This window comes from Hydra vulgaris, chromosome 06 (genome assembly GCF_038396675.1).
Source record: "Hydra vulgaris chromosome 06, alternate assembly HydraT2T_AEP".
In the NCBI taxonomy this organism is placed as follows: Eukaryota; Metazoa; Cnidaria; class Hydrozoa; order Anthoathecata; family Hydridae; genus Hydra; species Hydra vulgaris.
Genome location: NC_088925.1, coordinates 45,276,348 through 45,298,929, shown reverse-complemented (window position 1 = coordinate 45,298,929; position 22,582 = coordinate 45,276,348). Strand labels below are relative to the sequence as shown.

Here is a 22,582-nt window from a genome sequence, read left to right as displayed (position 1 = left end):
GCACAAAGTTTTTACAGAGTTATGTCTGGCAACTTAGAAACCTCGATCTGTAGGTCAGAAAATACATGTGTTAAGATTATCTCTCCAACATGGTGATGACAAGCATTCCAATAAAGACATTGACCCAAGCGTTGCTGAATAGTTACAGAAGCTACAGTGATATGTCAAATGCCATGCTGGCGATAGAGTCATTGTAGTTTCATGACTTCAGCAGATCGACTGTCAAATCTGCAATGATATCACCCGATTTTATATCAGTTCCTAGTTCATATGCTGGAGCGCCAAGTGGCTAAACGATCAGTCTTTATTGACTGTAGGAACAGAATGTCTTCTAAATTTTTTTTATATCCACATTCACTGGCTATAGAGGAAATTTCTTTGCTAGCGTATATTCAATCTCATGTACCTTCTTTATACAACTGGGAGTGGATCTACACTTCAAAGGCATTGCCTTATATATGTATCTTGGCATTGTCATCAAGAAGTTTAATGATCTTTTTGCATGCTTTATGATTGCTGGTGATTGGAATATTAGCCTTTTCATAGAAGACCTTCAACTTTACCAAGACAAGTTTTGCAGACTCCCATCTGGTTCGATTATCACTTGAACCTTCATTAAGGTGATACATGACACAACACTTGAAGAGAAGTTGGAAGACGTGAGCCTGTTATTTTTGCGTCGTCAGCTATCTTTTTCCCTAGACCAAATATGATGGATGATTTTCGCATAACTATGTTCTTACTCTCTGGATTGCCAAATGAACTAGGAGATAGGAAACTAGGGGATGTTTGCACTGCCAGGTCATTTTCCATATCAATCTAAAACAATAAATTAATTTTAATAATAACTACAACTAAGTTAACATTTAATAGTCTTGGTCTGGTAGAGTGATGGGTTCTTATAGGCTGGTTTTGTGGACAGACCTTGACCTTAGGATGGTATTGCAAAAAATCAAATCTTTTAAAAATTACTCAATACAGAATATATAATGTATATTATTATAAATAATATCTTATTTTATAATGAGAAATTATTAACACAAAAAGTGTTATGTTATAAAGTGAAAAATATTATAATTATTTGAATATATTGAAAAACACTGTTTTTGCATTTTATTATATCTACATTAATTAATATTTATATTTTTATTTATTATTTATTAAAAAAAAAAGAGAAAATATTAGATATATATTTCAAATCAATTACAAAGATAATATTTAATTAATATCATAGAAAAATGCTAAATTTTACATTTGTTCTGATTCTTTCGAGTGTGTCGAATTTTGGTACAATGGACAAAAAATCAGATTTGTGGTGGAACCCCTAAATCAATTCAAATCTGAAAAAATTTAGCAAACATGCATTTAGGATACAATGAAACATTTTGGGAGTAGGGACAAAATATCTCTTTGACATGAGGGCATTGGATGCACCCTCACATATATACATACATGCATGCATGCGTACATGCATACATACATATATAAATGCATACATACATACATACATACATACATACATACATACATACATACATACATACATACATACATACATACATACATACATACATACATACATACATACATACATAGATACATACATACATACATACATACATACATACATACTTACATACATATATTCATACATACATACATACATTCATACATACATACATACATATGTACATATAGACATTAAGTATATGTTCAATGCAGAATTTTTTTATTCATATGTGTTTGTACTTAATACTATGTATGTATTGTAGGGAAGAAATGAGTCGTGATCAACAGCATATAAAGAATCAATTTAATGAATTACAAATGCAAATCTCAGAAATACAGAAAAAGTGGAATGATAGTAGACATGAAAATCAAATTTTTGAGAGGAATCTTTTTCAAGTGAATCAAGATAAAGAGACCTTAAAACTCAGTATCGAAGAGCAAAAGCAAGAGTTATTACTAATAAAGTCTAATCACATTAATTCTTTAAATGATCTCAAAGCAGAACTGGAAAAAACACACTTGAAAGAAGTGACAACCTTTAAAAATAAGATTGATGAAAAGGCCAGGGAGCTTGCTGCTATGATTGAAGATAATAAAATGCAAAAAGTAGAACTTTTGAATGTAAGCAAAAGTCTTCTTGAAGCTAATAACAGTAAGAAAGAACTAGAAGAAATTAAAACAGCCATGGAGAAACGAGTTTTACAGCTGAGTCAAATCATAGAAGAAAATAAGCAAAATGCTAGATCACAGCTGTCAGAGTTGGAAAAAGAAATGGCCAAAAAATTGGCTGACAAAAATGATCACAATATATCTTTATCAAAAGCAGTTGAAGAACATTTGATCAAAATTAAGGAACTATCAAAAGATCTTGAACAAAAAAAAAGCTTTGCTGAAGACTTGAAATGTAAGTGGGAATCCTCTGAGTTTAAGTTTTCAAAGCTCTATAAAGAAAAGTGTGACGTTGATAAGGAGTTTTCTGTATTTAAAAGTTGTGCTGAAAAAAAAGAGAATGAAATGGCAGTTATGCTTGAGAGGTTTGTTGTTTCTGAAAAACTTATGAAGGAGCAAGAATGCAAACTTAAAGATATCACTGAAAAATTAAATGTTGATTTGTTTAATTCAAAAAAGCATTATCAAGAATTAACAATGTCTGTTTCAAAAAAAGATCAGGAGCTCTTGAATGCTACAGAGAAATTGGAAGCACATGAGAAAATTGTTTTTGAACTTGAGAACAAGTTGATGGAGCAAAGTTGTACTTTGCAGCTGCTTTTAACTGAAAAAGATTCGTTTAAAAGTGACTTTGAGAAGAAGCAACTTGAGCTTGTACATGAAAGAGATTTACTTAAAGACGACTTTGAAAAGAAGCAAAGTGAATTTTTTATAATGCTGAAACAAAAAGATATTGATTTAATACATTTAACAGAAGAACATGAAGCGCAGAAAAAAAAACTTGATAATGTTGTTAAATCCTTGGAACAACTTGCAGATGAAAAAATTCATTTAAAGTCTCAATTGGATGAAGTACTTGTTGTTCTTTCTGAAAAAAAGGCTGAAGTTGAAGAAATGAAGTTAAAGACATTAGAGATGCAGAATGAAGAACAAATTCGAAATGAGCATTTGGCAAAAGTGTTAGAGGAAAAAAGTTTTAAAATTATTTCCTTAGAAAGTTACGAACAAGAATGTCGCTGTGCGTGGGAAAAAGAGCTAAAAGCAAAGTCAGATCTACTAAGTGAAAACCAAATAACTATCTCTGATTTAAATCAAAAAAGTAATAAATTAATGGCTGACCTAGATGTTGCAAATCAGAAGTTTATTACTGAACATGAGTTATACAAAGAAACTGAAATGCAACAATTAATACTTAAAGATAAATATGAACAATCTCAGCAAGCACTGCAAAATAAGTGTGCAGAAATAAGTTCTATTGAGCAAATTTTCCAAGATCAGGTATTTTTTAACTTTTTTTGCAGCTTGTGTTTTTTGTTGTTTTTTTTTCCATTTGTTTTTAATTTTGCTTTTTTTTTTCTTTCAGTATGTTATTCTGAAGGAGAGTTTGCAACATAAAACAGAGAGTTGCAATGACTTGGTTGAACAAATTCAAGCTATGTTAGAGACCTTAAAAGTACTAGAAAGTACTAAAATGCGTCTTGAAAATAATATCTCAAGTTTGGAAGAAGACAATGAACAACTAATCAGTGAAAAGTCAGAGTTGTCTTGCAGACTTGAAGAAAAAGATTCACAATTAAAAGAAACAAATCACAAGTATGATGCTATTTTTAATCAGTTAAACGATGTCTCTTTTCTGTTGAGTTCTAAAGAACAGGAGCTTGCATTATTGCAGCAAGATTTTAAAAGATTAGAACAAAATAGCATATCTAAAGAAAATGATTTTAAGGTTTGTATAGATGAACTAAAAGCAAAAAATGCAGAAATTGATTATGAACTTTCATCAATCAGCAAACAAGCTGGTATGTTAAAAGAGGAGAATGAAGTTCTTAATAAAAACAATTCTATGATATTGAAAGATTTGACTGAAATAAGTGTGTTGCATACTTATGTTTGCAATGAAAGAAATCAGCTTGTTGCAGATGTTAAATTGTTAAAGGAAGAGATAACAGAATCAATTGGGCTTATGCAAAGTAAAGAGTCATCTTTACAGCAATTAAATTCTGACCAAGAAAGACTACGTGAAGACTTTCAAATGAAAACAAAGCTCTATGAAGATTTGTTAAGTGAACGCAACCAAACAAAAAAAAATCTTAAAAATGCTCAAGATCAACTTCAACAAGTGACGTTGTTATTTGATGAAAAAGTAGAAAATCTAAAATCATTAACTTTAGAGCTTGAAGTTAAAGAAAAAAGCATGCAAGAGTTGCAGAATAATAAAGAAAAAATTATTTTAGAGTTACAGTCTGTAATTAATACATTACAAAAGCAGCTTTCTGCTCTTGAAGAAGAAGTTATGTTAAGAAGAGAAGAATTACGATATTCTGTTTTAACTACAGTAAAGCTGCAGGCAAACTTGAAAGAAATTCAAGAGGAGCTGTCATTGTTGAAAGAAAGTAAAAAAAATGCAGACGAACAAGCTGAAGAACTAGTTTCAAAGATAAATTATTTGGAAAGTGATATAGTTAGAAAAGATTTATTGCTGACTGAAGTTGAAAGTCAGATGAAAAAAAATCTGAATAGTTATGAGGGAAAAATATTGGAGAAACAAGATGAACTGTTTTTAGCAGAAGGGAAAACCAAAGAGTACCTAGATGTACTTGAAAAGATGAAAGCAAATTTTTTACAGTTGTCAGAAGATTTTAATGTATGCATGTCTGAAAAAACTGATGTGGAAAAGCGTTTAACTATGTTAATGAACAAAGTTGAGCTGCAAGAAAGCTCTATTTCAGAGAAAAATGAATTTATCAAGTTAAGTGAGCAGCAAATAGATGAGCTAAGCTCACAGTTAAAAAATGTCCTTATATCAAAGCAAGAGCAAGCTGATGAATTCTCATTAAAATTTAATGAAATTAGAGAAAAAACTGCTAATTATCTTGAAGAAATTGACCTCATTCAGAAAATAAAGTTAGATTTAGAAAAAAATTTAAAAGATTCCGAAAAACTGTTAGATTTAAAGGAAATCGAAAATAAAAATATAAAAGTAAGCGTCAATTGTTTAACAGATAAGATAAAGGAGAAAGATTCTGAGTTCACAATTCTTTTAGAACAACATAACCAAACCAAAGTTTTACTTGATCAATCAAACTCTCTTATTGAATCATTAAAGATAACTTTATGTGAAACAGAGCAAAATAATCAAGATTTGGAGTTGAGCCTCAAAACATTAAAAGTTGATAAGAACAATCTTATTGATAGGATGAACCAAGAAATTAATGCAAAAGTAGAAAGTAATATTTTGATACAAAATGCTCTGGATTCTATGAATACTCGCTTTGAAGAACTACAGAAAAATTTTTCTAAACAAGCAAATGCATTTGAATCATTAAGCAAACAATATGATGCAATTTTGTCTGAAAAAGTTCTTATTGAACAATTACTTTTTACTTCTACTGAACAAAAGACTTTTGCAGAAGGCATGGTTTTGACTTTAGAAACAAAATGTGCTTCAATAGAAAGAGAAAAATTGACAGTTATTAAAATGAATGTGGATCTTAAAGAGGAAATTGATGTGTGTAAATCAGAATTGGAAGTTTATAAAATGCAGAAAGCAGACTCTGTGAGTTTATTATCAAAGCGCGATGAGTTGGTAAAAAGTCTTTATGAGGATATTAAAAATCTGCAAAACGATCTTGAGTCAAAAATAGAAGAAATGATTGAAATGGAGCAATCTTTTGCTAAAGAAAAGAGTGAATATCAAGATACGTTATTGCAACTCGAAAACAATGTCTTTGCTAAAGAGTTTGAAATTAAAACGCTATTAAGTGAGAAAGAACTTATGAAAAATAAACATAAAAAAAATGCAGAATTGGTCATTTGCCTAACAGAAGAAATTAAAAAAAAAGATGATGTCCTTGTTAACAATAAGTTAAAATCAGAAAAAGAAATGCAAAATTATGTTTATCAGATAGAAAAATTGAACGAAGAAATAAAACTGTTAGAGTTAAAGTTACATGAACATTCAGCTGATTTAAAAGTTAAAAGTGATACAATTCAAGATCTTAGAATCTCACTGTTAGCAAGTCAGGAGAAAAATGATGTACTCAAGCAAGAAAAGGAGACTGAAATAAAAGATAAAATTGCCATAATAGATTCTAAAGACACTGAAATCGTTGAAATGCAAATGACAATGAACATTGTGAAGAATCAGTTAGAACATGCTACTTTGCAATTTAATGAGTCATGTCTGCAATTTGATTTGTTAAATAAGCAAAAGGTTGAGCTACAAAGTCAGCATGGTATTTTGACTAATGATTTTGCTCTTAAAGAAAAATTATATGCTGAACTAAAAAAAATTGCAGATGAAGAAAAGACATCATTTGAAACTAAAATGCAACAAACCATTGAAGCGTTTCAGCTTGAAAAAAAACTGTTGATTGAGGAACAATTTGTAATGAGTAAAACTTTAGAAACAAACAAAGAAAAGATAAATTGTTTAGAGAATGAGATTTTAATTTTAAAAGAAAGTTTTTTCTTAACCAACCAAGAGTTATTTGAAAAAAACGAAGAATGCAAAATTTTAAATTTAAAATTTGAGGAAAATTTAAAAACTGAGAAAATGCATAAAGATTCTATAAACGAATTAACTTATAATAATTGTACACTACAAAATGAAAAACAGAATTTGATTGCAGAAATTGGAAAATTGCAAAACTTTTGTAATGAAAATAAAAAGTTTATTGAAACTTTATTTAATGAAAAAGAAGATTTGACATCCCAACTGAACACTGTAACATGTGATAGAGATAGATTTTTTACAGAAAACAACGATAAGTCAGAAGAAGTTAGTAAGCTGCACTGTCAATTAAATGATGTCACAAACCAACATAGTGTTTACACAGAATCACTCAATCAGTCACTTGAGAAGTACAAGGTTAAAGAAGTTGAGTTTTTAGAGGTTATATCAGCTTTAGAAGTTAAAAACAGTATTTTAGACGCAGCAAACACAAGGCTTAAACAAACATGCGAAGATCTAAGGTCTTGCCTGCAAAAAACCTTTATAAGTTTTACAGATCTCAATAATCTACTGGATGAAAAAGAAAATGATAAGGAAGCTATTGAAAATAATTTTTTTGATGTGGAAGAATTTATGAAAACACTTTCAGGTATTCATAACCAACTTAGTCATAATTTTAAAAAAATGCAAAAGAAAGAAAAAAATGCATTTCTTGAAAAAGAGAAGGCACAAAAACTATTTGATGAACTCAATTTTGAATATAAGAAACAATTTGAGCATAGTGTATTGCTTCAACAAGAGTTACAGAATGTTCAAAAGGACTTAGAAGTTGCTACTATCGAAAAGGATCAACTATTTGTAAAATCAAAAGAATTAGAATTGTCAAAAAGTCAAATTGAGAATGAATTGAAATTAAGTACAGCTAGTTGTCAGCAATTATCTAAAATAGAAGAAATGTTGGAAAGTAAAACAAACGAGTTAGAGGACACTAAAGATAAGCTTAACAAACAAAAAATTGCTCATACAGAAAAAGAAGCAGGTTTTGATATAGAAAAACAATCTTTGATAAATGCATTAAACACAATTGAAAAAGAAAAAGTTTGTCTTGAAGAAAACCTGAACAAGAAAGATCAAATATTGAATGAAATACAACTTAAACTAAACTGTGCTGAAAAGAACTTAGTTTTTTCAGAAGAAAAACTTCAAGAACAAAAAAAGAGTTGTGACAATTTTATAAGTGAGCATCGGTTTCTTCAGGAGAGTATCAAAAATCTACAACTGGTACTTGATGAGAAAATCTTAAGTATCTCAGCGTTAGATAATAAGTTAAAAGATGTTGTTGAAGACAGATCTCTAGTGAATACCAGGTTAGAAGAGTTAAGAGATTCGTATGAGAATGTGATGTCCTCTATGCTAAATTTGCAAAATGAATCCTCAAGTCTAAAGAAGGAAAAAGAGCAGCTTTATGAAAAAAACAACATCTATATGAATGATTTGTCGTCTGCTGAAGCTTTAACAAAACAACTAAATGAAAAAATTGAAAATATTCAAAAGAACTTAGAAGTCACTACTATTGAAAAGGATCAACTATTTATAAAATCAAAAGAATTAGAATTGTCAAAAAGTCAAATTGAGAATGAATTGAAATTAAGTACAGCTAGTTGTCAGCATTTATCTAAAATAGAAGAAATGTTGGAAAGTAAAACAAACGAGTTAGAGGACACTAAAGATAAGCTTAACAAACAAAAAATTGCTCATACAGAAAAAGAAGCAGGTTTTGATATAGAAAAACAATCTTTGATAAATGCATTAAACACAATTGAAAAAGAAAAAGTTTGTCTTGAAGAAAACCTGAACAAGAAAGATCAAATGTTGAATGAAATACTACTTAAACTAAACTGTGCTGAAAAGAACTTAGTTTTTTCAGAAGAAAAACTTCAAGAACAGAAAAAGAGTTGTGACAATTTTATAAGTGAGCATCGGTTTCTTCAGGAGAGTATCAAAAACCTACAACTGGTACTTGATGAGAAAATCTTAAGTATCTCAGCGTTAGATAATAAGTTAAAAGATGTTGTTGAAGACAGATCTCTAGTGAATACCAGGTTAGAAGAGTTAAGAGATTCGTATGAGAATGTGATGTCCTCTATGCTAAATTTGCAAAATGAATCCTCAAGTCTAAAGAAGGAAAAAGAGCAGCTTTATGAAAAAAACAACACCTATATGAACGATTTGTTGTCTGCTGAAGTTTTAATAAAACAACTAAATGAAAAAGTTGAAAATTTGGCAAATGATTACATAAGTTGCGAAAAAGAAAAGGCTAACATGCAAGAGATGAACAGTCAAAAAGAGTTTCAAGTTTTACATCTAAAAGAGGAATTATCGTTAAAAGAAAAAAATTTAGAAATAGTTTATCAATGTCAAAATGAATTAAAAGGCGAACTGGCAGAATGGAAACACAATGCACAAGAGATGATGGATCAAAAAGAGTTTCAAATTTTACATCTAAAAGAGGAGTTATCGTTAAAGGAAAAAAATTTAGAAATAGTTAATCGATCCCAAAATGAATTAAAAGGCGAACTGGAAGAATGGAAGCACAAAGCAGCAAAAGCTCAAAATATAATAGAGTGTCTTAATACAGATTTGTTAAAATATGAAAAAAGTATAGCTCTAAAAGAACTGGATATTTTAGAAAAAGTTGAGTTTATTTCTAGTGAAAAGAAAAAAAAGGAAGATTTACAGCTTCAACAACAGAAAATGATAGAAAAGTTGAACTCAGCGATGAATGAAAATTCTGAAAAAACTATCACATTGGAACAACTAAAAAAATCATTGCTTGAAATCGAATGCAGCAATAGAAAATTGCTTGAACAAACTGAAATATTGAGCAGCAAAAATGATATAGTTGAAAAGGAGCTTTCAGAAAATAAACAGCTTTATGATAAATTGTACGATGACTTTAACAAGAAAGAAAAAAGATTAAACGACTATCAGCATGAGAACACAGAGTTAAATGCACAATTAGCAGTCTCAGCTGATTATATTTCTGAGTTATCTTTGTCTATTAAAATCAATGAAGAGAAAATTGATGTTTTGACTAAAGAAAAAGATAAACTTGTGATTAGTGAAACTAACTTAAGGGAACAGTTAGATAACATTTTTTCTGAAATTCAAAAAAAAGATAGCTTGTATGTTGATATTAAAAATGAAAGAGAAGTTTTGCAAGGTCTTATAGAAGAATTATCGTCATCTAAAGAAGAAAAAATTTTAAGTTTAACAAATCATTATGAAGCAAAGAATATGAAGTACAAATCTCAGTTAAAAGAAATTAATATCCAAAAAGAAAATTTGTTAAATATCAAAGCAAAATTGGAAACAGAGCTCAATAGTTTAACACAATCTTTTCAATATTTGCAAACAGAAAAAGATGAGCTTACTGAGCAGTTGTCAATAACATTGAAAAATTTATCTGAATATAAAGAAACACACCTGAGTACTTTAAAAGAAAAAGATGACCTGAATGCAGAGTTTAAAAAGTTGCAAGAGGAGTTTAGAGATGCCAAAGAATCTTTAGAGTACATTAGTACTGTTAAAGATGAATACAAAAGTCAATTTCAACTTAAGAGTGAAGAGTTTAATAGGTTAAAAGAAAAGCATCTTGAAGAAATAAAAATACTGAATGCAACAATTATAGCAATGAATGTAAAGAAAGAACAGATAAAAGTGCATCTTGATGCTTTAATAGAAGAAAAGATTGTTTTAGATGAAGAGTTACGAGCCAAAATAAATGAAGTTCTTCTTCTCAAAGAATCTGTGGAGAAATATACTCTTGAAATAGCTCGACTAGAAAATGTTTATAGTCATGAACTTGATAAAAATGATTTACTCAATGCTGATATATCCCACTTGAAAATTAGTGTAGATGAAATTAAGGGAGTGCTTGACAATGAAAGAAATATAGCAATGAATATTCAAATTAAGTTTGATAAAGCTAGTCAAACAGTTCAAAACTTAGAAAAGGATCTTGCAACTATTTCAAATAATCTTTTGCTTAAAACCAAAGAATGTAACGGTATCTCTGAAAAGCTTGCTTCTGTGTTCTTAGAATTAAATTATGAAAAAGAGAAAAATATATCCAAGCAATCGAAGTTAGATCAAATAAAAAATACTTTGTTACAAAACAGAGTTAACCATAGTGATGTGGATCCTGATGAGTCTATAGATTTCAGCTCCCTTATTCTACAGCTTCAAGAAAAAGTTGCTATTGTAAGTTTAAATTATTATATAAGATTCATATTAAGTTATTGGTTTTATAGATTTTCATTAAAAGATGCTCTTTTAATTCTTTATGTTTTATATAGTAATGTCATTGTTGTATAACAAATTTTTATACAAATTTTATACATTATAAATATTGTTTTACTATGTTTTATATGAATGTACATTATAAATGTTGTTTTACTATGTTTTGTATTAATGTAGTTTTACTTATTGTATGATTTATGTAAATGTTGTTAAATTAATCTATTAATGAATGTTGACTGACTGTTTTCAAACATGAGACTATTTTACAGTTAGAAAGAGATCAGAATCGAGCCATTGAGAAAGCAGTAGATGAAGAGCGCATGCGTATTGTGGAAGCTTCAAAAAAGTTTGTTCTCGAACGTGAAAATGAAAATGAAAGGAGAAACCAAGACCTTTTTGATGAAATAGAAACAAAAAATAAAAAAATTGAAAATCTGCTTAAAAAAGTTAATCACTTAGAGGAGCTTTGTAAAGAATACAAATTCACAATCGAAAAAGAAAAACAAGCATATATGGAAGTTGTTAGACAGTGTGAAGATCATTTGAAAACAAACTCTACAGAGACAAAAGCTATTAATTCTAATGTTGATGAATTGCATGAGTTACAAGAAAGGTTGAATTTAATCAAAGAGCAAAATGAAAATCTAAAATCTGACCTTATCAAAACTGTGAGTAACTATGAAAAAGAACAATCTAAGGAAACTCGTAGATATGAAATTTTAAAAGAAGAATTTAATACTTTAAAAGCTTTATATAATGTACAGGATGCTGATCTTAAAAAACTCCATCTTTTAGCTAAAGAGCCAATTAGTAATTTAAAGCAAATAGATAGTTTGCGAGAAAGTCTATCTAAGTGCAAGGAGGAGAGCACTGAATTTATGTTAAAAAATGATGAACTTGAAAAAAAATATAAAATATTGACTAAAGAAAAAGATAAAGAAATCTCCTCATTAAATAAACAAATCTCCTTGTCAATGGAAAATAATGAGTGTTTGCAAAAACAAATAAAAGAACTTTTATTAAAAATAGCAGAGTTTGAAAAGCTATTTAAAGCTAGTAATTCATTGATGAAAGTAAGTTTAGTATCTCCGATTACTAAATCTTTGTCTGGTTTAAAAGTTTTATCAAGCGAGGAAGAGGAATGTCTTACTACTAAATCTATTCATACTCCAAAGCGGACAACACAAGATCCTTCAACAGGTAGTTAACATTTTATAATTTTTGCAGGTTCATTTTATGTACCAGATTATAAAGAACAAAACAGGGGGATTGAATTAATAATTTATTTATTTTTATTTGTCAAGTTTCTTAAGGTATGTAACCTAAGTAAAACTAAATGTTATCTAGTGATTGAAGTTGTTATTAAGATCATATAATATATGTATATATACTATATGGCCTTTATAACAATATAGTAAGATCAAGGCCAAATATATTAGGATCAAGGCCAAATATAGTAAGATTTAATATCATATGTTACAAGCCAAGGACAAATGGTGCAAGGACAGACATACATGCTGAAAGCTAATATCACATGCTGCAATATGAGATTCCAAATCATATGTTGCAAAGTATAATTGCAGCTAAGAGCAGGTCTTGATGAAGCCTAAAGAAAATAAATTGGAAATAGATATATATATATATATATATATATATATATATATATATATATATATATATATATATATATATATATATATAGATATATATATGAAACTAAAAGATATTTTGATATTATTTCTTAGTATTAGGTATAAGTTTTTAGCATTAACTATAACTATATATAGTCTATAAGTCTTTATTACAACTGAGAAATATCAAATTTTTATCAATGAGTCAGGCATACAAGCTTTTTGAGGACACATCAACTCACTCTATAAGTAGATATGTTCTCACACTGGGAATAGATACGTGAACTGGGGCTGGGGCTTTTTTGGTACACAAAAAAAGTTATCAAACAAAGTTTTGAATATAGAAAACTGTTGTTTTTTTTCAAAGTTTTTATAATGAAAATTCTTCTTGATTAAATTTTAGTGAATTTTTTCTTTTAATTTAATATGTCAGCTGCTGAATGGTTTTGACAATGTCAACCTGTATCAGTAGGGCATAGTTTTTTGTTTTTAAAAAAAAAGAAGGATCTGGTTATCTAGCTAGTGATATTATGGTTATTAGGGGAGACCGGGGCTAGTTGGCTCAGTTTTTACTCTATGAGCTCTGTAGCCCTAATAGTACATTTTTTTGAAAATATTAAAGGGTAGTCTTAAAGAGTATGAATTTGGGTAACTTATGAAATTTGCATTCTTTTACAAAAAAAATTCTTAGGGCCTTTCCAGGCCCTCAAAAAAAAAAAAAATTGCCCAAACTTACCCCACTACGGGGTAAGTTGGCGCAAACTATAAAAATGATTATTAATGTACTATTAAGTGCAAAATTAATAAAAAAATTTTTACTATTAATTTTGGCAACAATTTTATCCCAAAATTTAATATTATTTTTAGATTGTACCAAATATTAGTCCGTATAACAGCCACTTTTTATCTGTGAAAGAAAAACGTCAAAAAAAAAATTTTTTAATTTTTTTGTAAGAATAAATTTTTTCAATATTGTTAAAAATTTTAAAAAAAATTAGTTTGATAAAAAAAAATTTTTTTTCCCATAGTAAATGCTATGAGCCAACTTACCCCGTGAAAATTTTGTCAACATACCCCGAAAGCCTTTTTTTCAATAGACAGTTTATAGATCCTACAAAAAAGGCAACTTTGAAAAAAAGTCTGACTGGATATAGTAAACCAATTGTAACTGGAACTTTTACAATAATTTTTTTTTCATACGACTTACTATTTTCTTTTTAAAATAAAAAGGAAGCGATGTTCCAAAAGTTACGTTTTTGTCCAAAAAGTGCATAAATCTTCATATCCCCCATGCGCATGCGCGAATCCTGACAATACTATAGTGAATGATGAAATGGTCAGTTAGGAAGGTTCTATGTAATTTTTGTCACTTTCTGATTAAAGGCTCAGAAGATAAACGCAGTTCGTCAACTTAGCCCTGCGGCCAACTAGCCCCGGTCTCCCCTATGTGTTAATATGGTTATTTTTTCTGTTAGATTTCTACAATATTTTCTCAGATATATTTTATATAATTTAATATTTGGTTTTAAAGCAAGGTCCAAGGATTAACAACCCTGCTTAAAGCAAGGTCCAAGGATTAACAACCCTGCTTAGAATTAAAAGAAAGCTAAAATATTTTATTAAGACCAATTAACAATAACTAACTGTTTTTTGTTTTTTTGTGTGGATATTGTTGTTTTTTTTCAACATTGTTAAAAGCTTGGGATTGGAAATGGGATTTTTAGGCAATAAAACTATAATTTAACTCTTCTTTAGATAGATAGAAAATATAAAGAAATCACGGTTAATAATAAAAATATATGTACACTTAATTATTAAAATAGTAATCATCGAGCGTTTTTTTTGAAAACATCTTTTTAATATGCAAACTATTTCACTTGAAAATTTTGCACTTGGATTAAAGAAATGTTTAATTTATTTAAATTTTAATATATATTTTTTACTATAATATGTTTACCACTCTAGAAAGTAATAGGAACTTTTTTTTATTCCCAAACTTATCTGGCTTTTAGAATAAATAATTTGTATAGAATTTCTCAACAAAACAAAAAAAAATTTCCGCGTTTGAGTTCATTGTATCTTGTTGATCTTAGGCCCATACTTACTCAACTTTTTTAACTTTTTATTTTTTTATTTTTTGAATATAGATACCTCAGCTAAAAAGAGTCGTCTGACTAGTGTAAAAGAAGAAGTTAGAGAGCCAAAACAAAAGGAATCATCAACAGCTCATACACACTCTAGAAGGAGAAAATCTTTACGATTAGCTGCTAAACCTTATTCCAAAGATTTGAGTTCTTCAGACGAAGATGTAAGTTTTAATTATTTTTTTTTCTGCATTATTAGAGAATCTAATTTTTTAATGTTTTAAATAAATAGTTAATATTGATAATAATAAAGTGTTTGCACAGGCCGCAATTATTTTTTTAATTTATAAGTTCACCATATCCAAGACAGAGTTTTCTTTAATTTTAAAAACAAGCCATGGTTATTTATTAAAAAGACGACAAGACTGCACCGGTTGGGTGCAGTCTTGTTGTCTTGTGAGACGTGCATTCTAAGACTGCTACTTGAGATTTTTTTTTTCAATAATCATTTAAAATTTGTTTTAGTTGCTTAATAAACCAGCAAGCTTATGTGACAAAGAGAATATAGCTGCCACTTCAACCGTCTCATATTTACAATCCGACTCTGCTTTTGGTCTAGTTTCTGCGCCATTGTCTCCTGTCAGAAATAAAAATCAAAACCCGTCAATTGTTAGAAGTAAAAAAATTCCGCAAGAAGTTAAGGTTTTACATAGCCGTAAGTTAAAATTCAATTTCTGTCTTTAAATTATTGTGAGCTAATAAAAATTTATAATTGGGCGAATTTTATTTTTCTAGCTGTCACAACTCGTGTGACGCGCTCAAAAAGTGGAAGTTCGTTAAAAGTTGAACCAACGATTGTCAATAATCGATCCGCAAGTGTTGCAAATAGTAGCGATGCTGTAAATAAAATAGACGCGCGTAAGATTCTAAAGACAGATCTCGGATCTGACGATGAAAAATGTAATATGCAATAGTTTTAATTTTTGAATTCGCTATAGTGTTTCTAAGAAATTTGATATATATTTTTTTCCAACAAGTATTTTTGTAATAAGAATATAAAATAAATGTTTAAGTATTTACTATTTAATAATAGTTACTTAAATATGAACTTATTAATTATTTATAAATGGTAAACTTATATTTGTTTTCAGTGTGTTATTTGTTTTTCACACAAATTCTTGCGATGAAAAAAAAAGTTTTGGAGAGTGCCGTAAATATAGTTAACTTTTTTTTTTTTTAATTTCAAATCACCTCCCCAAGGTCATGAAGGTCACTTTAGTCGAGGAGACTGCTTTAGTTGAGGTTACAACCCTCTCTGTACTCTATAACTCCGAAACACAAACCTTGACGAACAAGGCCGCTGCGCGGAGAAACAAGTCGAGCGCGGTACTACCAGGGATGTGGTTAGCATAACTGCTAACCTTTCGCTTTAACGTTGTCATTTTAATCTTTTACGTGTTGAGGTCTTGCAATTTTTATGGGTTTTCTCGTTTTTTATATCTATAACGCTATAGTTGATCACAAATAACATGCAGTTTTAAGTTATATTCAACCATATATTGGTGTGAACCATATATAATGGGGGGGACCGGGTTAGTTGGCAGCAGGGGTAAATTGACGAACTACGTTTATCTTTATAGCCTTCCATCAGAGAGTGATAAAATTTACACAGAATCTTCTTAATTGTCAATTAGTAATTGACCATTTCATTATTCACTATAGTATTGCATCATTTTTCACTATAGTATTCGCGCATGGGAGATATTAGAATTTATGTGTTTTTTGGACAAAAACGTAACTTTGCTTCCTTTTTACTATACGACGAACTATTTTCTTTGTAGAAAATAGTTCGTCGTATGAAAAAAAAATTATTGTAAAAATTTCAATCACTATTGATTTACTATTTACAATCAGACTTTTTTTTCAATAGTTGCCGTTTCTAGGATCTATAGACTGTTTATTCTTTTGGGGTGTGTTAGCTCATAGCGTATGGAAATAAATGTATATTTTTATATTGGCTCATATGGAAAAAAATGTATATTTTTATAAATTAAATATTTTTAATAATATTGAAAAAAATATTAAAAAAATTTTTCAGTTGTTTTTTATATAAAAATTTTTAGATTTTTTATATAAAAATTTTTTATATAAAATTATATACAAATTTTTTATATAAAAAGTTTTTTATATAAAAATTTTTAGATAAAAAGTGAGCTACTGTTTTGGCTGTTCACTGTGCTCTCCTGAGGGTATATTTTGGTTTACTCTAATTTTTTTTTGTTTATTAATATTGGGTTTAGGTAAGTGTTTTAAAATAGTTTTTAAAATCTAAATTAACTTTTAAACATTTTTTTGTAAAAATAGTTTTTACCTAAAATAACATATGGAGGAGGGGATTTTTTTCAAAATTTATAGGGTATTACACCTTTTAAACAATTTTTGTTAAAAGAATACAACTTTGAAATGAAAAAATGAGATCTTTTATGATAAAATTTAATAGATAAATTCCAGAGTTAACGATATAACGTCAATGCAATAAATGTAGCAGTTTAACATGAAATATTGAAATTCCTTATAAAATAATTCAATCATTTCAAAGTTCACAATAATTAAAAATTTTAAAAAAGGAAAGAAAAGGACTACTTGAAATTGTTTATACCAAACTCAATCACACTTTGTGTTCTGATTGTGTTCCAAAGGACGCTTGTATCGCTTCCATACTTGATAGTGATAGTGCACAGTTAAAACTTGATAGTGATAGTGAGCACTTTCTCCTGCCTACTCAGCATATACACCAAGCCCAAACTGACTATGCTGAAGAAAAGGAACGAGATAACATACTAAAATATGAAGTTTCCAGCTAATATTTAATTGGTAGTTAAACTTTTCCAGAAGTTGAAGCTGCAGATTTTTGAAAGCTTTTTTAAAATCTAAAACTGATTAAGCAATAGATTCTCCAATAAACATGCTAAAACCTTTTGTTTTAATAATTGAAAACTTGCTAAGACAGCTAACTACAAGTTGGAGAAATATCATATTTGGTAATATAGAGGCTGCACTTAGAAGGTTAACTTCTAAATTATCTAATTTATCTAAAAGTCTCTGTGAATTGTTACCATCCAAACCAGTTCTGTGGTAACCTCTAAAGATTATATAATTCGACTTTAGCCACGAATCAAAATCAGGCCACTGTGTAATTAATAATTTTACAAGCATAGAAGTAATACCAATAAAAATGTGTAGCTCTGGTGGAGAAATAAGATGTTCTACTAAAGTTTCTAGAGGTTCATCAAGATACACAACTCTTGGAGAAATACAGTTTTTAAATTCCATCATTTTTTTTGCATCCATATTCAACAAACTTGTTGTAGTTGATATCAATTAAACCTAAGGTTCTTTTTTTTTCCGCTCTCAAGAGTACTTTCCCGTTCACACCAGAGACATGCATACTTGCCGCTGTGACTGCTTAAACCAAATAAAGAGTTACCACATTTTAGATCAAATGCTATTGAATATTTTAATCTTTCAGAGCTAGTGGTTTCAATAGTTAGCTAAGATTACCATTATGCTCCGAAACATCTTCAACTAAAGCCAAAACCAATAATCTTTTTACTCCACAATCATTAAGACTTTCTGAAGTTGTATGTTTACATAGTGGATTAAAAACATTTATAACGCATTTATGAAAACCCTGTCCACCATCAATGGAAATCCTAGCAATAGTGCAATAAGGATTCAAACCTCTTTCATTAATCATACGAAGAATTAAATCAGAAGTATCTTTTATAAATACCAAACCGCAACTTATCTCTGCATCCCCTGAAATGAATGATTCAGTTTTGACATCATAAAAATCTGAAAATACGTTATGTTATTTTTTTTTTTTTTTTTTGCTCGTTTATATTTGTCGTATTTTACAAATCTGAAAGAAGATCATAATGATCTTATCATCAGAACCTTTTACAGCTTTAGACATTTTACAGCAAAAGAAAAATGAATAAAAAAAAAATTTCAGTAAACAGTGTAAATAAATATGACGATGCTATATAAATAAAATAAAATTTCGTGTAAATAAATCTGATTTATAGAATCTATATCATTTATATATAAGATAAAAACAAAAATTAAAACGTTTCATAAAGCGTATTTTACAATAAAATAAAAGTTCTAAACAAAGATTACAAAGTATCAATTAGAAGTACTTGACTACGTCATCAATAGATAAAATAAGTTTTTCAGTTTATATTTGAAAGTGGGATAAGTGTGAAATATATCAAAATTTGACAAAACAATCTTTTTCCAAAGGTACGGTGCGCGATAAGCAATACAAAACTTATTAAACTTGGTTCAACAAAAAGGTTCATATATGAGAAAATTATTTCTAAGTGTATATTTATTTGTTGGTTTTTCACAAAAGAGATCTTTAAAGACAGATAAGGATAAGTCATTTTTCCATTAATACATAAAGCATAAGACATTAAACACATTAAGCTCATATATATTGAGAATTTTCATTTCAATAAAAAAAGGTTTGGAATGAGTGTATCGATCCGCAAAATTAATTAAACGGATCGCATGCTTCTGACGGCGGTAACGGCATTGTGACTTACTTTTATCTGTGCTTCCCCATACAATATTTGCATAATTTAAATAACTATGTATAAATGAGTAGTAGAGTTGGGTTAAACTTTTTTTACTTAAATATGTTCTGGATTTATATAAAATCCCAATGCTTTTGGAAATTTTTGTGCTAATATAGTCAATATGTGCATTCCATGTGATGTTTTCATCAAGAAAAACACCCAAAAACTTGTGAAATAATGTCTTTTTATCTCAGTACCATCAATAATAATTTTGGGCAAATTTGGGGGTAAACAAGCTTTTTTTGAGACAGGATGGAACAGAATCCATTTTGTTTTGTTACTATTTAGAGTTAGTTTATTGCATTTGAACCACTTGGATATATTTTTAAGTTGCTCGTTCATGCTAGAGAAGAGTTTGTAAATATCATTATTGGAAAGAATTAAGTTTACCAACTTAATTCATCAGCAAACATGATACTCTTTAAATTTGAGGCTTTATTTAGGTCGTTTATATAAATTAAGAACTACAATGGTCCCAAAATGGAGCCTTGGGGAACGCCACATGAAATATTTAGAAACTCATTAGAATAATTATTATTACTAAAAAAAAACTGTTTACGGTTTTATAAATAACTTCTGAACCATTTTATGACTTTGTAATTTACTCCATAGTATTTCAGTTTTTGTATCAAAATTTGATGATCAACAGTATCGAATGCTTTCGATAGGTCAATGAAAACACCTAAAGTATATTTAAATTTTTTAAAAGAATTTGAAATTTCAAGTACAAATTGGATAATTGCATGTTCCGTAGAATTGTTTATTTTAAAACCAAATTGGTTGACGTATAACAAATTATTAGAAAGAAAATAATTGTATAGTCTATTGTACATAATGCGTTCTAGTATTTTTGAAAATGTGCAGAGGACGGAAATAGGACGATAATTACCGAAATTTCTTTGATCTCGCTCTTTTAAAATAGGGGTAACTTTTGCAATTTTTAATCGGTTAGGAAATACTCTTTGATAGATGCTCCATATACTTTAAAAATAATATCTTTTAATTGTTCAAAACATTCTATAGCTATATTACCGTTTATATCATCTGCTCTGCTTGCTTTGTTTTTTTTAAGTGATTTGAATGCTTTTTCAAATTCTTGAAAAGATAGTTTTGAATATAATTCGTTGGAACCATTGTAATTATCTATCTGTACAAGAAAATCGTTAAATTTCGCTTTGGTAAAAGGAATTTTATTTGCTAGTTTAGGACCGATGTCAATAAAAATTTGTTAAACTCATGAGCTATATCTATATGGATCACATATACGTTTGTTATCAACAATAATCATCTGGGGGAGAGAACCTGAGGATTTTATTTGTCTACCACTAATTTTGTTCATTACTTGCCAAATGCGTCTTGAGTTATTTTTGAATTTATCTAGGAGTTTTAAGTAGTAATTTTTTTTCAAGTTTTTACGAACTTTTTTAAATAGATATTTGTAATCTTTATATATTTTCTCATTTGAAGATGATTTTGTTTTGAGATATTTTATATACAGCGTCTGTTTTATCTTGAATGATTTTTTAAATCCTTTTGTTACCCAAGGATTGTTTATATTTTTTGGAGTTATTGTTCTTTCAATAATAAGGAAGTTTGCATCATATACGGAGTAAAAGGTTTCAAAAAAATTATCGTAAATTTTGTCTGCATTGTCATTGAAGTTAATATGCTTCCAGTGCAGTAACGATAATTGGTTTTTAAACAGGTTTATATTAGTATGGTTAAAAGTGCGTGTTTTAATTTTGATTTTTTTTTTTTTTTTTCATATTTTGAATTAAGATGCTCTGCTACATTTATTATCAGGTGTGCCAATAACAACAGGAAGATTGTTTCTAAAGGTTTTTAAAGGAAACTTGTCTCCAGATTTAATATTGTCACTTTTCATTTTTATTTTGAGAATTCCAGAAGCAACTTGCTCACTGGATACATTTCCAAGACCTTTAGCCAACATAATTAGGTCTTTTACAGCTTCACTCTTACAGCAAAAGTGAGAAATTTCTTTGCTTAAATAGAAATTTAAATTAGGATAAGTTCTGATATTATTATATTTGTAAAACATATAAAATAATACACTAATATTTAATAAGTCTATCATAGACTATGCATTGACTAGCATAGACTCTATGAGAAATTTAAATTTTTTTTTTTTTTTAAATAATTGAAGAAATAGTTTATTAACTAAAATATTATATAAGTTATACAATATTTTAAATTTGTTTAACTAAATTATCCCTATTGTAGAAAAGCAAGAAGGACATATCTTTTTAACAAATTTACCAACGATATCTTGATTATTTGTTGTGATCTGTTCAGATATTTCACTAATATCAGATGATCTTCTGAGTTTTTGTCTGTTAATTTGAGATATTTTCTCAATCCAATCATTTAATTTCGATGTTTCACCCCTGTTCTATGCATATAAATTTGTTTTGCAAGAATTACAAATGTTTTTTTGAACAACACTCTTTTTCTACAGCATATTCTCTCCAAATCAAATTTTGAATATGAATTTGTACTGCGGGAGTTACTTTAATACGTTTATGTGATCATTTTCCAAAGGAGATAAAGCAACATGCATAAATTAGACATTTTTCGTCGGCCATTTTGACAAAAAAAAAAAAAAGATTTATATAATCGCTTTTTACCGTAATAATAATTATTTTCATCTCTATTGCAACATTTTGCACCAATTTGAAAAGACGATGTAATCATAAAATGACGCAATTTATATTAGACATTTTAATTAATTAAATCTAAAATTTCTATGTTTAAAAGTTAGTTTAAATTTTAAAAATTATTTTAAAATACTTTATTTAACCCAATAATAGTAAATAAACAAAAAAATTTAGAGTAGACAAAAAAAACCCTGGCGGTCTCAGGAGAGCACAGTGTGTTATACCTACTAATATTTGGTACCAGCTAAAAGTAATATTAAATTGTTGTCAAAACAAACAGTAAAAAAAATTCTATAAATTTTGCGCTAAGTAGTAGATTAATAATCATTTTGCGCCAACTTACACTTACAACCAACTTACAACTTACTGGGGTAAGTTGGGTAGCTTTTTTTTTTTAATTTGGTTCATTCAAAAAAAAAAAATTTAATGAATGCAAGTTAAAAATGTTACCTAAATTTTAATTCTGGCAACATTTTTTGTAAATATTAAAGCACATTCTCTTTAAGAATGTGCTTTAATATTTACAAAAAATGTTGCCGTTAGGGTTGCAGAGCTCAAAGAGTAAAAACAGAGGCAACTAGCCCCGGTCTCCCCTACAACATAAGTTATCTAAAGA

The 22,582-nt window shown here is 28.5% G+C and overlaps 1 protein-coding gene across 1 annotated transcript in view; it reads left to right on the top strand.

The window, feature by feature from the left end:
• The window catches only part of LOC100208708 (centromere protein F), a 62,772-nt gene extending 46,986 nt beyond the window's left edge, over window positions 1-15,786 (top strand). Inside the window, exons 7-12 of the mRNA XM_065800268.1 lie at window positions 1,773-3,456; window positions 3,542-10,894; window positions 11,203-12,133; window positions 14,712-14,872; window positions 15,174-15,363; window positions 15,444-15,786. Coding sequence (XP_065656340.1) covers window positions 1,773-3,456; window positions 3,542-10,894; window positions 11,203-12,133; window positions 14,712-14,872; window positions 15,174-15,363; window positions 15,444-15,622 — 10,498 coding nt within the window. The 3' untranslated portion in view covers window positions 15,623-15,786. The remainder of the gene's footprint in view (window positions 1-1,772; window positions 3,457-3,541; window positions 10,895-11,202; window positions 12,134-14,711; window positions 14,873-15,173; window positions 15,364-15,443) is intronic.
• Window positions 15,787-22,582: the final 6,796 nt, after the last annotated feature.